Source organism: Manacus candei, unplaced genomic scaffold (genome assembly GCF_025592945.1).
Source record: "Manacus candei isolate 608988 ecotype Guabito, Panama unplaced genomic scaffold, ASM2559294v1 h1tg000033l, whole genome shotgun sequence".
Lineage (NCBI taxonomy): Eukaryota > Metazoa > Chordata > Aves > Passeriformes > Pipridae > Manacus > Manacus candei.
Genome location: NW_026138081.1, coordinates 10717186 through 10734368, shown reverse-complemented (window position 1 = coordinate 10734368; position 17183 = coordinate 10717186). Strand labels below are relative to the sequence as shown.

Sequence of the window (17183 nt, the reverse complement as noted above, 5' to 3'; positions counted from 1 at the left end):
TTTAATTTTCATTGGTATGATATATCTGGAATTCTTGAGCCTTTTCTAGTCCTGTGAAGTATTCATTGCCTTTTTGTAATTAATTAGTTTTAAAAGTCTGAAACAGAGAAGGTAAACTGCCATTCGTCAGTACTGAGATCAAGTATCATTTTCCTACGTGGGCAGACGTAGCCGCAACTCTGTTTAGGATGTGTTGAAGTACATATTCACATCTCATTTAGAATATTCTACTCCGCTTATTTTAGTTTATAACACATGCTTTTCATCCTGTGTTAAGGGAAAAAACAGAAAACAGCACAGGATGAAGAACAGACAAAAATGGTAAAAATTCAAACAGTGATGCAGAAAGTGGGGAAGGTTTAAGATGATGGTAAACAACAGGAAAAGGAATAAAGATTTATTTTATGACACAGAATGAGAAAAAAATTTAAGTATAAAAATTATTAAGATGCTTTTTTTAATCATTCTTCATCATAGCATTCCTCAAGAAACTGGATCCAGCTTACCAAGTAGACAAAGGGCAAAAGATTAAATTAATGGTAGAAGTTGCCAATCCAGATGTTGATGTGAAATGGCTGAAGAATGGACAAGAAATCCAAGTGAGCGGCAGGTAAATTAGAAATACGAGAAATTGAAAAAGGAATGAGCTACATCTTGGACAAAGTGGAAAAACTAGTTTTTCTTAGAAAGAAAGGAATAAAATAGGGAGAAATAGGAGCTGAGAAAGAATCTATATGGTGCTATGGTTCAGAGGCAGTTTGCTGTTCTCATGACTTTTTCTTTTTCTTCCCACTGCTCTACTTGTCTGCGTGTGGAACTGGATGCTTACATCTACATACTTAGCAAGTAAGTACTGAGATTATATTCTGATTTTTCTGTGTATATCCAGAGTTCAAAAGTACTTTCTCATGATATGGGATATACTTCAGCGTAATTTGTTTGCAAAAGCAATTTCCAATTATTTTTGCTGAAGCTATTTTTAACGGCATTCAGGCTCGGTCTTAGAAGACCATTCAGCATCGTTCAAAGGAGTTTGTATTTCTCACGCCTGTATTCTCCAAAATTTCCTATGCTAGTTGGTCAAACACCACTGATGCCCACTGCACCAGGACAGGGATATAAGGACTCAAGACCTAAGGCACCTTGCCACTGACGTCAGAAAAATAGTAGGAATCTTTTTCTTTGCCAGGCAGGAGAAGATATTGACCCAAGAGGGTTTTTTTCTGATAATTACATTTATATTCTCTTTTCAGATATATTTTTGAGGCTGTTGGAAATAAGAGAATACTGACCATAAACCATTGTTCTCTGGCCGATGATGCAGCGTATGAATGTGTGGTAGGGGATGAGAAGAGTTTCACAGAACTGTTTGTAAAAGGTGAGCAATGGAAGCAAAAGAAAAGAGATCTCCCCTAACATTTAGCATTGAACTACTGTCACCTTCTCTAGTCTCAGATTAATCTCGTAGGAAAGTAAATTCTCAAACATTAAAAAAAAACAACAAATTCTGAGATTTATTGAAGTAGATATTTTTCTCACAGTTAAATGAAGGAAAATTTTCTCTGTAAAAGCACAGTGAAAATTACCATTAACTCTCATTTGGAAAGTGATTTACATCTTCTCAACAATAGTGCTAGAAACTTATTTCAAATATTTGATTCTGCTCAAGATAAGCATGCACCTCAAGTTCTACAAGCCGATCAAATAGTACAGAAAGCTAATACCTCCAGTTTATAATTTCAGAATATATATAAAAACTGATTAATCCTATGTTTTTATTCTGATTCATGAAGCAAAAAACAGAAGGTCATTTGAAAATTCTGATAATGTTATCTGGCATAGTAAATTTTTAAGTTCCAACAGAGAGCATCACCATGTATTTGGCTAGGGGCTCTTCCTGTGGAGTACAGAGTGGTGAAATCTACCTCTGGTCTCCAGCCTTTCAGAATACTATTTTAATAAAATTGTCTTTGTTTCCAGAACCTCCAATCTTGATCACTCACCCACTGGAGGACCAGATGGTGATGGTTGGAGAGAGAGTGGAGTTTGAGTGTGAAGTGTCTGAGGAAGGAGCTACTGTGAAATGGTAAGGGAGTAGAAGAAAAAAAAACCCAAAACAACATGAAACCTTGTCCCTCCATGGGAGATTCCAAGATCAGTGTTTGTGGACTAGCTTTGCGGAACAAAAAGGGAGAAGGCATCCTACACAATTATTTTAAGGAAAAGAGGACAAGATTGGTCTTCCTCTTATATGTCAAACATTGAGAAGGAACTGAGAGGCAAAAATCTGACACAAAAACCAAATAAGGTATAGGTATTTTATAGTGTCTCTATAATTTCTTGTTCAGTGTTTATGCTTCAGTAATGTCTACTGCCCAGACTAAGCAGATCTGTGTTGTAATGAGTTTGCCATACTTTGTGGAATCTTCTGGTCTTCTCCACTGCAATGAGGTGTTTGGGTTTTTTAAGTATTTTTTCTTAGATAAAAAGTTAGTGTCTCTAGAGACAGAGAGGGAACGTATCTGTTGTGGCAGTCCTGCAAAGCCAGTCATTATGCATACGCAGTGAGATGGATTAAGATGACAAGCATTTAGACCACGGAGTGCATTTTTTCTTGGGCATTCCAACTGAGCAGAAGCTGGAAGGTTTGTGCTGCTTGGGCAGGCATGGCAAGCAGGGCTCACATGCCATGCCTTATGCACACTGTTCTCACTTCATTTCTCTACCAGACAGAATTCTCTTGTGCTTGTTAACAGCTTCAGGCACATGGTTATCAAGCGTTCTCACAATGCCCATTACATTCTTGGAAAGTGCCAACTAGCGATCTGCTCTCCAAAAGGAAGGAACTGAGAATTTAAATAGATCCCAAGAGCTAGTACAGCGTATGCACTGCACTGTTAAAGCCTCATGCACAGGCACCCACATGCTATTGTTCAGGAACTGCTTCCACATGCCTGGTCACAAGAGATGGGGACGGCTAGGTCAGTTCCTGTCAGAGCACAGTGCAGCTGCCACACTTTGATCCTATGCCTTTGAACAACTCCCATACATCTTGCAGAGCTGATATCTGTGGGATAGGTATTTGGTGTGACACAGGCAAAGCACCAGCTGTCTCAGCCTGAAATACAGCAAGTGGTCAGAAAAACTCATCAAATCATAGCAACAGAAAACTGAGAAGTTAGATATTTACACTGTATTTTACTGGTGTTATTATGTGAGACTCAGTCAATGCTTTTTGGCAACAAAAGGGAGTATTTTATACAGCAAAGTATCCAGGGAAAACAAGAAAGACAGTGTGGAGATAAGAGTTCCAATTTTATGGCACCTTAGGGAAATGCTCAATAGCTTAAGCCAAGTAACAGTCACTAACTCAGAGCACCTGTTAGAACTCTTGCACCCTTTAAACCCAGAATATGAAATCACAAGCACATGAACAAAGGCAATTATGTGATTTGCACAAGACAGAAATAAGGGGTAGGCACGGCCATCAGACTAGGGCTTGGAGAATTTCTTATGTGGATCTCTTCGTAGTAATCAGGAAAGAATACTCTCTTGATCACCCAGAAAGGTTTCATATTATTACATCTCTTATGAGGTATGATGGAACAGTTTTTCCTAAACTTCAGATGGTCTTGGAAATTATGTAATTCTTGAAGAAAAAGATGTAATAAAATACATAGTTTTGACCTGATTTTTCTATCTCTGAATGCTGGATATATATCATCTTCTCAGCTACAAACATTAGTGATGTATATTTATAACAATAAATCTGAGTGTCCCAATTATCACATAGTACCTCCATCAGTGATACTTCACAAGACATTAACCAATTAATCCTTAGAATCCAAAGAGGAAATAGGAAAGCATTTCCAGACAGAGGCATTGAGTTGTAGAGTTGAGAACAGATATCTGATCTTGCAGATGCTTAGGACTTGGATAGATTAAACCATGCCTGATCTACCTATTATTGCACTTGTTCTGCTTCAAATGTGAGGCTGGACCAGATTGCCTAGGGTGGTCTTTAAACCAACACTTCTATGATTCTATATAATCCTCCATTTATAATTTAATATAAACAGATTCTTATGCTTCATTGCTCCAGTTGCCAAAGGAAGGCCTGTAGTATTACCTTAAAGAGATAATATTACAATTAAGGTAATATCTGCTTTTCACTGCAGCAGTGTATTTATTTTAAGCCAAATGATATCTGGGAGTTCTTTTCTGAGATTTTACAGTTTTATCACTCCTCTATTGGTCACTACACATCTCTGCAAACACTCTACTCATATAGAGCATCAGCAATGTCCTGTCATTAGTAAAACAAACAGAAGGTAAATATACTATTCCCTTCCCAGGGATTTAAGACACTAATCACTACAAACAGTCTATTTTCATTATTTAGAGAATATTTCAATAGAACTCTTTCTTACTAAAGGCTGAATAGAACATTCAGATGTCTTTCATGAGCCACATATCAAAATAGACCCCCAAGAAATAAATTTAAAAGTTCAACTCTGGAACACTAGCCACGGTGCACATGCCTGGTTTTGCCACAGCAGCATGTTGAACTCTGAGATCACAGTCCATTCTCAGCAGTTCAGCAAAGGTTTATACATTGCATTGTAGCACTTGTTTCAGAAGTATCCTGCATGAATCACAATATGAGCCTTAGGAGAGCATGTCAAATGCGGCTTCAGCCTCTTATCTGAATAGGAATGAAGAGAAAAGATTATCCTGCATTTCAAGTGGTTGTTAAAGGTATCCTCTGTTTCCTCCCTTACTAGTGCTGTTCCGTGACCTGGAAGGGAGACCAGTCTTTTACTAAAGCAACCATAAATTCCAATAAGCTGTGTTATAATGAACAGTTAGGAGAGAGTAACCTGTAGGTATTTTAAAATACAGTTGCAGCAGGTACATCTAAGTCACAAGCTGTAGTATTCTTGTCTCTGCCTAAAGTTTTGATCATGTGATTTACTTTAGCAGACTAACAGAGGTAGAAGATTTTCTTGCATACATCTACCTAGAAATTAGAGCTATAGTGTTTTAATGAGTCCCCAAGTAGCATTTCAATTTCCTATACTCTAAGCTCATTTATTAGGCTGAATAGTCACTGGTAAAAAACAAAGGAAATGACACAAGATAGAAGGAGCATTCTTACTTTACTAAAAGCATACATCTTTTCTGTTTATTTTTCCATGTGACTGTGTTTCAAAGAGAAAACCTTTTTCATTTACAGACTGAAGCAATATTCAAGCAACATCATAGAAATATATTCAGATAATAATGGAAATTATAAAATTCTATGAAATTAGTAAGCTGAAGAAATTACAAGTTATTTTCTGTAGTCTGTTTATGTTATTTAGGATTAGGAACAGGAAACCCTTGAAACATCTTATGTATTTTTGTATGACCTTGACTAAACAGCATGAATATTCCCTCTGCATTTCCCTTCATGAGGATTGGAAATTACAATAATTAAATTTCCTCCTGGGCTGGATGGTGAAGCTTAATTTAGTAAAGTCTTATAAAATATACTGTGGCATCTTTGAATGGAAAGAACAACAAAATTCAAAATACACATTCATTTGAATCCATCTTAAAATTTTCTACTTTTACTGATGCCCACAAACCATGAATTTATAAAAATTATAATTCACATCAGGAAAATTAAGACTTTTAGGTAATTTCCCCAGCGAGACCCATTTACCTTGTGGCAGCTTTTAAGATAGTAAAGTCCCTGCTAGTGAAGTGTGTCTTCATCCCTGTATCTTATAAAGCATTTAACATACTTTCATGTTTATCTATAGGATATAAATAGTAACAATCAAGTAATACATTGCGGTGAACTCTCTTGAACCAGAAGTCAAATACCTAGTGAAAACTGATGGTCAAGCTAGAGTCATCCTGGTTCCAATAGACTCTTTTTTTGCTAACTTGAAATGCTACAAAGATTGGTTTTACCTTGTGTCTTCCAATCTCTAGTAACATTGAGTTGACTCTTACTCTCCTCTTTAAACCATAGAAAAATGACTCAGCACTATTTGGCATTGCAGGGAAAAGGATGGAATTGAACTGACACGAGAAGAAACATTCAAATACCGATTCAAGAAAGACGGAAAAAAACAGTATCTAATTATTAATGAGTCAACCAAGGAGGATAGTGGGCACTACACCGTGAAGACCAATGGTGGGGTATCGGTCGCTGAACTAATTGTGCAAGGTAGGCATTGGGAATATCATAGAACCAGAGAAGTTTAAAATCTAAAATGGGCAAAAGGTAACCTTCTCCAGGATAGTGCATAGAGATAGCATAATCCTCCTGCCAGGGAAAAAGAAGATGTAATAAGGGGCATAGGGTTTGAGGCATAAAGGCCTCAAGGAGAACTCAGACTTCTGTGCCGGATGTAACAGATACTCTGATAATAAAAGGTGCTAAGCTATGTGTCCTGTTAAAGCCTTGCATGCTGTGTATTTCCCTTCATATTTCCCCCTTCCACAAACAGCTTGCTCAGCCCTTGCCTTTTCTGCTCAGTAAATCCACACTATCTACTTTTTTGCTATTCTGACTTTTTATGCGTGTATCAATTATTCTCACAATATCAGAGAAAAAGCTGGAAGTTTATCAGAGCATTGCGGACCTGACAGTGAAGGCACGTGACCAGGCAGTCTTCAAGTGTGAAGTTTCTGATGAAAACGTGAAAGGAATCTGGTTGAAAAATGGAAAGGAGGTGGTCCCAGATGAAAGGATAAAGATCTCCCACATTGGCAGGTTAGTCTCGTTTCAGAAATCAGGTACAGGCTTAGGTATTGCATTGCAATCCATAGGAGCTATTATCTCAGGGGATAGGAATATAAAATGAGACTTTGTCCTGGCTTCAGATAAAAGGAAAAAAGTTTCATATGCAACCAACATTTAGTGACAGACTTGCTTTGGCATGTGTGCTGTAGCCTTTCTGAGTTGGTGTGTTTTACATGTATGGCATCAGTGGCATATCAGCGGAAGTAAATCTTAGTTTGCATTAGGTTTTCATGATTTTTTGGTATTCGAACAATCCAGAAAACACATGGTTAATAATTTTAAAACTAGCAGTAGTGTTTAGCAGGCAGATTAAGATAGTGCATGTGGGTAAGCCCTACAGAAAAACTAGTGTTTATATTAGCATATACAGTTGTGCAATTCTGTGCTCAAGTTTCCTACCAGTCTAACTACTACTGGAAATGGAGACCAAGAAGATTCAGAAGATACACAACCATTAAATGCTAGGTGAAATCTTCCTTGGTACTCCTTTCTGTATTCTATTTTGAAATTAAAATAATACAGGGGTGGAGCACCACTTTTTAGTTTGTTTATTCAGAGTTTATTGTTGTCATGATCTGATCCAATGAAACCAGTCAGCAGTGCTACAACTGCCCTTGTAATAGTAAAGGACTGGACTAAAGCAGGGAAACTGCTTCCTCTCTTCAGACTCATCTATGCATCTACCTTGGCAAGAAAAATCCATTTATATACAACATGCTGATACGGATTTGCTTTAATACTGAAAGCAGAGCCGTCAGTCTACAACCCTAGTGGTTGTTGACTTGATGTCAGGGCAAAGGAAGAAGAAATAATAATGTCTGTGAAAATCCTATAGCTTCCACCTTATCTCTTGACATAGTCCTGTTTCTCCTGGAGAGGTAAGGTAAGGGAATGGAATACATTTGCTCATGTTTCCAGAATCCATAAACTAACTATTGAGGATGTAACACCAGAGGACGAAGCTGATTATTCCTTTATTCCTCAAGGATTTGCTTACAACCTTTCTGCCAAGCTTCAGTTTTTGGGTAAGTTATCTTACAACATGTAATGGGAATTCTGGAGGGATAAAATGAGGACATCAATTATTTTTATACCAGGAAAGAGTATGCAAATCTCTTTCCTGACACCTCAATATAGGCACATTGCTTTTCCTTGTTATTTTGTGTTATCATTATCACATTGTTTTACAGAGCCTGTTTTCCAGTTTATTACACAAATCTGCTGATGAATACGCCTTATGAGGTTTTAATCAGTTTTAAAATTACTTTCTGGGTGCAAATGCTGTGTAAATTCTGTTTTCTGATCTATTTCTCCTCACTCCTCCCCTCTTTTTCTTTCCCCCAGAGGTCAAGATAGATTTTGTACCAAGAGAAGGTAAGAACAGCAGCCATTAATTATATGCAAGTAAGAATGTCTTCAATAGCAAAAATAAGCAGTATTTTTATTATTAATTTAATATATTAATATTCTGGGGTGTAATATTTCACATGGAATACTCAAACTGTATTTAAAACTTATTTTCTCTGCCTTTGCTACAGAACCCCCCAAAATCCACCTTGACTGTCTGGGCCAATCCCCTGACACTATTGTCGTAGTGGCTGGGAACAAACTGAGGTTGGATGTTCCCGTATCAGGAGATCCAACACCCACTGTCATCTGGCAGAAAGTAAACAAGGTAAGGTGTAACTTCACACAATGTCTGAGGCAAGGAAATCACAACAGGAAATTCATTTTTCTTTCTCAAATCTTACTTTGATTTACAATTCTTATTTACAAGTCTTTTCATCTTCCTTCCAATTTTATTTTTTTAAACCTCAAGAAAAAAATTAAATATCTGCACTGCAGCTTTTTGAGATTTAGCTGGTTTTGTGATTCATCCTGAACTGTTCTTTTTCTGAACTGTTCCTTGTTTTTTCAGTCCAAAAAAGGGGTCTGATTATATACGACTAGACATATGTACCATGCAGACAGTAGGATACCACATACATTTATTCTCTTCTTACTTCAAAGAAAAATAAATAAATGATGAGTCACCCCCATCACCTTCACCTGATAGAATAGATATGTTCTGGAGATGGCGGCTTCTTTTTTTAATCTTTCTCAAGAATCCTATAGTCTGTGAAGAGAATGTCATCTTAGCAGACTACTAGCATAAAACTGAATTTGGTATAATGAAAAGAGAGGACACTTGTTATTTACCTTATCAAAGAAAGTACTAAACATTAGAGAAAGAATTTAGAAGCTAGACTCAAAACATTGAGTGAGCATCCTTTCTGCCTATCTCAGAATACCCCTGCTCCTCACCATCTGTGGGCTCTTGAGCTATAACTAGTACAAACCAGAAATACTTTATATAATATTCTATAGCATCATTATACTTCCATAGGCATACATATAGAGAAAATAATATTGCCAATTATGTTAATTCTCCCAATCTTATTTCTTCATGATTGTACCACATTCTTTGTTCAGGTTAGCATATTTAATAACATTTAGGACTTTTTTTCTGCAATGCAGAATTAGTATGGAAACAAACAAAAAAAGCCAAGGAACTGACTCTTTGATATAGAAGTTTCTGTAATAAAATGATGATTGGGTATCAGACAACCCCTATCCAGCATAATTTCTAAAGTGTGAGGTCTCAACATAGGAGTAAAAGCAGTCAGTCTTGATTGAAGGATGTGTAGCATATACTTATTAATGAAATTCTAAACAAACAGTAGCACAGCTTCAGAAGATGTGGTTTGATGTGTGTTACAGAGCTGACTGTACTTATGAGTGTTAAAACATTTACATCAAATTACTATACCAGTTTTACAGAGAGGAGTAACCCTTTATTTGTGTAGTTACCCAAGACGAGTAATGAGTACCAGAGGACACAGATGCACACACATTTACAACTCTACTGAAGGAATGTCATGCATCTTTCTTTGTAAAGCTGTAGATTTATATTTGATGACTTACACTTTCCTTAATTCACTGCATTCTGATACAACTTTCTCTGTTTCTGCTTTTTACTTTTGTATTGGTAGACTTCCTACCCAGGTCTGCTTGCTGCCTCACTTTTCTCTTCGTTTTTCTCACACCTCCAGATTCAATCCCCCTAACAAACCTATGGACTCTTCTCTGTCTGCAGAAACAGCTTTACCATTCTGCTCAGACTTAGCTGACTTTCTGTGGTTTCTTTGTTTATCTAGAAAACTGACCTAGTTCGAATCAATGATGATTCCATGACTCCCTCGGAAAATGGCAGTGATTTAAATACTGATAATAAGGTAAGTTCCTTATTATTTATGCAGATGCACAAACGTGTTTAGTGTTTTCCAGATAAAAAGCCATATTCAAAAGGAAACAAAATTAAGGTCAGTAGATAATAAAACTGGTGAATCAAATAGCACATCAGACCCAACATCCTGCCTCACAATGGACTGGACACATGAGATTTGGTGAGTAATTTTAGAGTAAGGTGCTGACTAAGGAAATCTTTCTAATCATCATCACATGATGGCTGCATTACAAGGAATCAAAGCAGTAATTTGAAAACTATTTTAAATTTATTTGTGAGTGTTTATCTTTTTTTCTTCCCACTAATCTGTAAGCTTCAATAATAGCTAGAAGAAAAATAACTAGGACAAAAGCTTACAGGACACATGGAAAGATGACAATGTCAAGAGAGTGGACTATAATGCAGTGATAGAGGACTCACTTTTCAACAGCTTTCATTGTTGTGCTAAGTAACTTCTCTTTTGATGGAGTCAAAAATATTTTACATTTATTATACAGCAATAAACCATTCTCAGGGTTAGGATTCTGCTGTACTAGTCAATATTTGGACACATATTCTTTCTAATGGTTCCTGTTATAAGACTAAAAATACACAGGCACATTAAGAAGAAAGGAGCGTGTTACATATCTACAACAAAGTTGTGATCATTATGTTTAGACTTTAGCAAGGAGTAGAAAGTTTCCCCATATGCCATTATTGAGTGGCAGAAATCACACTGATGCCATTAACGGTTACAAGAAACATGACAATTTTTTTAGAGAGAAATTGGTCAAATCAATATTATCTGGTGCCAAATATAGATACTGTTGATCAGAAATGTTTGCTCAACTATTTGAATTTTTTTAAAAAACTTTCTTTAATTTACATGGTACCCAATTGTTATCTATGAAACTCTAGTTTCTAGTGATGCTAGCAACTATCCCCAGTAGGAATTTGTGGAAGTACTTAATAAGTTCTTTGAAACATAACTGGGTTTGTGGGAATCTTAACAACCCACAGTCTTTCAGAACCAATTTTATTTATGTTATTTATGTGAGCCAACCAGTCTATATTTCTCTCTTCTACATGCAAATAGAACTTGAAAAGCATTATAGCTTGTCAATAATTTTTGTAATATTCAGTGATTTGTAGATTTTCACCAGCTTACATACAGAGTCATCAGGCTGTCCCAGAAAAAACTTAAAATTATTTTATCTCTTACTTTCACTGCCCACAGCTTCTGTTTGAATCTGAAGGCAGAGTTCGTGTGGAGATACATGAAGACCATTGTGTCTTCATCATTGAAGGAGCAGAAAAGGAAGATGAGGGAGTATACAGAGTTATACTTAAGAATCCAGTGGGAGAAGATAAGGCTGATATCACAGTCAAAGTTATTGGTAAGTGAAGGAAAGAAGCAAACAGAGCATGAAAGCATCTTCAATTCATTGAAACTCATCCTTCTCTAAAACTGAGACAAGTTCTGACCTTAGGTTTAGAAAAACTGAAAAAGAACATAAAGAGAGGAACATTATCAATTATAAATCTGGCAGAAGTATTTTTTCAGAGGTAGTTGCCTTCTGTGTGAAAAGTTAAGAGAGCAACTCCCAATAGTAATCCATGTATTTCCTGTTTCAGGTGATCTTATCATTTTATGGATGACATTCTGTTCTAAAGTACATGCTTCATGCTTGTCTGAGATAAGAAAAACTTCTAGTCATTTTGTTGTGGTTTGTGTTTTTAAGTAAAGATTACTTCATTCTATAAGCAGTAAACGGTTAATGGAATAAAGAAACATTATGTATCTGATGGAAGATAAACAGATTGACAGACACTTCAATAAGTCACAGAAGAGCTGGGAGGAATATGATTTTGAGTCAGTTATTTCTAAAAATTTTTCATAATATTTAATTCGCTGATACCCTGGCACACATAACAAAAGGCTAGGTTATAAGCACATTAGAAATGATAAAAGAAAATTACTTGCACCTACAGTATTAAAATTTAGAATTGCTTGGTGAATACTAAGTCTCCTTCCTTATTTTGTTAATACTAAGTCAGGATATTTACTATGAATATCTCCAAAGTGACAAAATATGTGAGACATACAGTCATTGTATTTTATAACATTTATTCTAGAGAAAATAAGAAAGCCTGGAGCAAGGCTCATCTTACGGAGCAGAATTACCTCATTATCTTATATTTTTGCAAAAAGTTTATTATTTCTGGGAAGTAAAAGGAAGCATGAAAGAGCAGGATTCGCTTTAGACTAAGTTGATACATTCTCAGTTGTACCTACTGTTGCTATCTGACAATGCTGTATCGCAGAATCATGGAATCAATTAGGTTGGAAAAGACCTCGAGTTCAACCTGTGATCATCAAGTGCAACCTATGACCCAACACCACCTTGTCAACTAGATCATGGCACTACGTGCCACATCCAGTCTTTCCTTAAATACCTCTAGGAATGGTAACTCCGTCACCTCCCTGGTCAGCCCATCCCAAAATCTAATCACCCTTTCTGTGAAGAATTTCTTCTGACTGTCGACCCTAAACCTCCCTTGGAGCAGCCTTAGACTATGTCCTGTTGTCCTGTCACTGGTTGCCTAGGAGAAGAGACTGATCCCCACCTGGCTACAACCTCCTTTCAGGCAGCTGTAGAGAGTGATGTGGTCTCCCTTGAGCCTCTTCTCTCCAGGCTGAACACCCCCAGATCCCTCAGCTGCTCCTCATAGGACTTGGGTTCCAGACCCTTCACCAGCTTCCTTCCCCTTCTCTGGACCCACTCCAGCACCTCAATGTCCTTCCTGAGTTGAGGGGCCCAGAACTGGACAGAAGATTCAAGGTGCAGCCTCACCAGTGCTGAGTACAGGGGAAGAATCACTTCCCTGGTCCTGTTGGCCACACTATTCCTGATACAGGCCAGGATGCCATTGGCCTTCTTGGCTACCTGGGCACACCACTAGCTCAAGTTCAGCTGCTGTCAGTCAGCAGCTACAGGTCCTTTTACACTTGTCCACTTTCCAAACACTATTCCCCTGAGCCTGTAATGCCACATGGGGTTCTGGTGGCCAAAATGTAGGAGCCGGCACTTGGTCTTGTTGAACCTCATGCTGCTGTCGGTCTCAGCCCATCAATCCAGCCTGTCCTGGCCTCTCTGCAGGGCCTTCCTACCCTCCAGCAGATCGACACCCCTCCCAACTTGGTGTCGTCCGCAAATTTGCTAATGATAGATTCAATCCCCGCATTCAGATCATCATTAAGGATATTAAACAGGACTGGGCCCAACTCTGACTCCTGGGGGACACCACTAGTGACTGGATCAATGCTATACAGGAAAAAATAAGTGTTAAAGAAAAATATTTAATTTACTTGTATAAAGAAATTGAAACAATAACAACTCTCGTTCATTCTCATACTTTCTTCAGATGTTCCTGACCCTCCAGAAGCTCCCACAATCAGCAACATTGGAGAAGATTACTGTACTGTGCAGTGGCAACCCCCTAAGTATGATGGTGGGCAACCAGTACTTGGTAAGAAGTCCTAAAATATAAAGTCCCCTGCAGCTTTGCCTATACTTTTTGCTGTTCCTTTAAAGTGGCACAGAAGGATTCTCTATGTTTACTCACTCTAGGAAGGCTGACCCTCAGACACTAACTACTCTGATGTGTCTAACCTTCAAACCAGTCTAGGTTCTGGCTCTTCAATTTTGAGGAGACAGTGCCCCCTACCTGTGCTGTTTGAATCAGAGAAGTATTTCAGCGAGTAAGTTACCACAGAAAAAGAAGGTGATATCAAAAATAGTTAAAGCTAAACATTCTCATTCAAGACAGAAATCTTACGCCAGTATACAGGCCTTTGCTTTTACCTATCAAATATCAAACAGATCTCTGGCCACCTCAGTCATCAGCTCCAGACATCTGCAATCTCAAAGTACGCAATACATGTTTTTTAGTGGAAAACTACTTCATAATTCTATTTCATACAAAATAATGCATCATTAAACACTTTTTGATCATTTTAAGGACCTTAAAATCTGTACTAAAAACTAGAGTGCAAAGTTATCGTGCGATGCAGGAAATGAGCAAGCACAATAAAGAATATTACTGACACTATTTTAAGTTCTGCTCAGAGCATGGAGAGTTTTAGATAAAACTCTCTGTGATCTTCAGAAGAAAAATAAAATAATGTAGGGTCTTGAACAATTTTAGGGAAAAAAATTCCTGTGTAGTCCATATCTAGCAATTTGTTTAATAAAGATGTCTGAGTTTCTTTAAAAAAAATACACTGAAAGCTCTATGGACTTCCATGGAGATGTCAGGGCTAGAAATGCTCTAAAATTCTTTTAATCTCCTGCATATTATCTGGAAGAGAGGAGTTTGTATTTGCTTTTGGATGTTTGTACTTCATTAATTTCCACAAGATCAGTCTCATTTAATTCAACAGAATTTATCTGTGCAAGAATAAACAAGGTATTGCTGGGCCAGTCCAGTCCATTGTGGTTTCATCTGTTCTGAGCAGAAGCAAGCAAGAAGTTAGCAATTTAAACTATTGTGTGCAAAGATACATACCAATAGCTGTCCCATTACCACAGCCAACTCCACCTCACTGACTATGCAAAGCCCATGATTTTGTTTTGTAGAGTTTTCAGAGCACATATTTTAGAAAGTTCTTTGTTTCATTTTCACTGTCAAAGGAACGATTTTGTTATTGTTCCACTAATGACCCTTTGCACTACCTGAGGGAGTCTCTTCAGTCAGTACAGGACTGCACTACTAATAGAGCTACAATAAAACCCCTGCAGCGGGGGGGAGAGGAAAACCCAGGATGCAGCACTGTCCATTCAAACATAACTTTAAAAGCAAGTTAAAAAGGCAAGGGAAAAAAAGGCATATGCATTCTTATCTGTCTTCATATTGATACAGATGGCATTGTAGGCAGAACAGACATAAAAAAGAAATTCACACTCCATCTTCACCTTTCGTGGGGTTTTGTGTGATTTTTATATTACTAAAACAGTATCTTTATCTCTCACATATTCTGTACATTTGGGGAAATAATCTGCTTTACCAAGTGTCAGCAATACTACCAGTATTGTCATTTTACCTCCTTTCTGCCTTTTTTTTTCAAATTGCAGTTCTGGTATGCTACAGTGAAGAAATGTCTCCATTCTGACAGGAAACTTTATCTAAAATGGTAGAAAAACAGGGACTGAGTTGATGAAACTTCTCTCAGTCTCATAGACCCTGGTGAAGAGACAAAAAAACCAGGAACATATCAAAGGAACCACAAGTTCTTTGCTTACAGCTTTTAACTCTGTTTAGAAGCTACAGAAAACAAGTATGCCAGGAGTAACTTTATGCATTAGAAGCGATAATACAACCTGTCACCTTAAAGGTACTTCCACCACTCATTTCCCAAAACATTATGTAGACTCCCATGCTCTTCTTGTACTTCAACATAGACAGAAAAGGCTGCTGATGTATGGTGTCTGTGCCTACAGCATGTCAGCATACGTGCCACCTCCCTTAGACACCCTAAGTGTGAATCATACTTCTCAGGTACACCAAAAGGACATTTGCAAGGTTGATAGCCATGACACAGGTGAGCAGTATGGATTGAATCACTCCCCTACACAGCTCAATTCATAAGTCCTTGCTTTAGACTTATACTGTGGTAGCTGATTGCAATTACAGACATCTGTACAGATCTCTGCAGTCTATGAGTAGAAACAGACATATACAATAAACATGTGTGAATGGCATGTGTAAATGACTATTCAGAGTATGCCCTGATTATTCATTCTGTAGTTAAAAGATGAAGAGCTTTCAAAGCAAAGTTTGTTTAAAAGAAGCCTACATGGGTCACATCCAGTCACGTTATCTGCAACACAGAGAAGCAGCAGAAATTTAATATAGCTAGATGGAAAGAAACAGTTGATCAGTCCTTTGTAGCAGGTCAACTGGAAAATATCTTCCAACGTGATATACAACCATCCTCCATATTAAGCATCAGAAATCACAGATTCCATTGTCAGTTTTGGAAAATGAGAAGTTTATCTTTTAAACCCATAGTCGGGTCTTAGTCATTCTGAAAAACAGCACGGTAGTGTGGGAAAGGCTGTAGATGTTGAGTGTGTGAGTCAGATGTACTAAGACCTGGATTCCGGGCATACAGACTGAGCTGTCCTACAGATTTGTTCTGCAGTGCAGCCATCTCTCTTGCTTCTCTGCTATCATACAGGCTCACTTTCCTTCCCAAGGAAATCAGAGCAAGAAAAATGGTGAGTGGTCACGTCTCACTCCACTGTAGGGCTGAAGGAAGCTGGGATCTGCACAGTCTGGGAAGAATTCTGCACTCTGCAATTCCACCATCTAGCAATGAACACAAAGATCTAGCATCAGTTGTTAGATAAAACATAAAAAAAGAAAAATGGAATTGTCAAACTGTTATTCTAACTAATCTTTTGTTTGGAATTTGTGCTGTTAGTCAAGATTAGTGAATTGCAGCAGAATACAAGGAAAAAAATTAACTTTTAACTCTATACTTCATCTTAAAATTTTCCAGGCAATTTCTCATTCTCTTATAAGGATTTTCTTTTTTTCCTGCGTGAGATAACAATTTGCAGTTCTTTTACACAATAACATCTATCCTTTCCAGGCTATATTTTAGAAAGAAAGAAGAAGAAGAGCTATCGATGGATGAGACTGAACTTTGACCTTTTAAAAGAGCTAACCTATGAAGCCAAGCGAATGATTGAAGGAGTAGTTTATGAGATGCGGATTTATGCTGTGAATTCTATTGGCATGTCCCGGCCAAGCCCTGCCTCAAAACCCTTCATGCCAATTGGTGAGTTTTGCAACTCCAGGTTATTTCTAGGACAAAACCAAGACAGGATAATTTTCACCTTTTCTCTTCAACTGCTCTTATAGCTAAAAAGAATGTGTTAGGAAAGAGGCTATCAACCACCCTTATATTCTATATTTAATCAACCTTTTCCTTTGTAATCTTCCTCTTCTCTGTCTCTCATTCCTCTTACTGAAGAGCACAGAGGTTCCAGTTTCATGAAATTGCTGATGAATTTTTAGTTGTTATAATTAGAAGTGTGACGGTCAAGCTGG

At 37.5% G+C, this 17183-nt stretch overlaps 1 protein-coding gene across 1 annotated transcript in view; it reads left to right on the top strand.

The window, feature by feature from the left end:
* The window catches only part of MYBPC3 (myosin binding protein C3), a 62281-nt gene that overhangs the window by 22828 nt on the left and 22270 nt on the right, over positions 1 to 17183 (top strand). Inside the window, exons 12-24 of the mRNA XM_051792066.1 lie at positions 478 to 610; positions 844 to 846; positions 1254 to 1378; positions 1981 to 2086; positions 6054 to 6220; positions 6604 to 6769; positions 7718 to 7824; positions 8144 to 8173; positions 8338 to 8474; positions 9997 to 10074; positions 11302 to 11461; positions 13491 to 13595; positions 16723 to 16911. Of these exons, the coding sequence (XP_051648026.1) occupies positions 478 to 610; positions 844 to 846; positions 1254 to 1378; positions 1981 to 2086; positions 6054 to 6220; positions 6604 to 6769; positions 7718 to 7824; positions 8144 to 8173; positions 8338 to 8474; positions 9997 to 10074; positions 11302 to 11461; positions 13491 to 13595; positions 16723 to 16911 (1506 nt within the window). The remainder of the gene's footprint in view (positions 1 to 477; positions 611 to 843; positions 847 to 1253; positions 1379 to 1980; positions 2087 to 6053; positions 6221 to 6603; positions 6770 to 7717; positions 7825 to 8143; positions 8174 to 8337; positions 8475 to 9996; positions 10075 to 11301; positions 11462 to 13490; positions 13596 to 16722; positions 16912 to 17183) is intronic.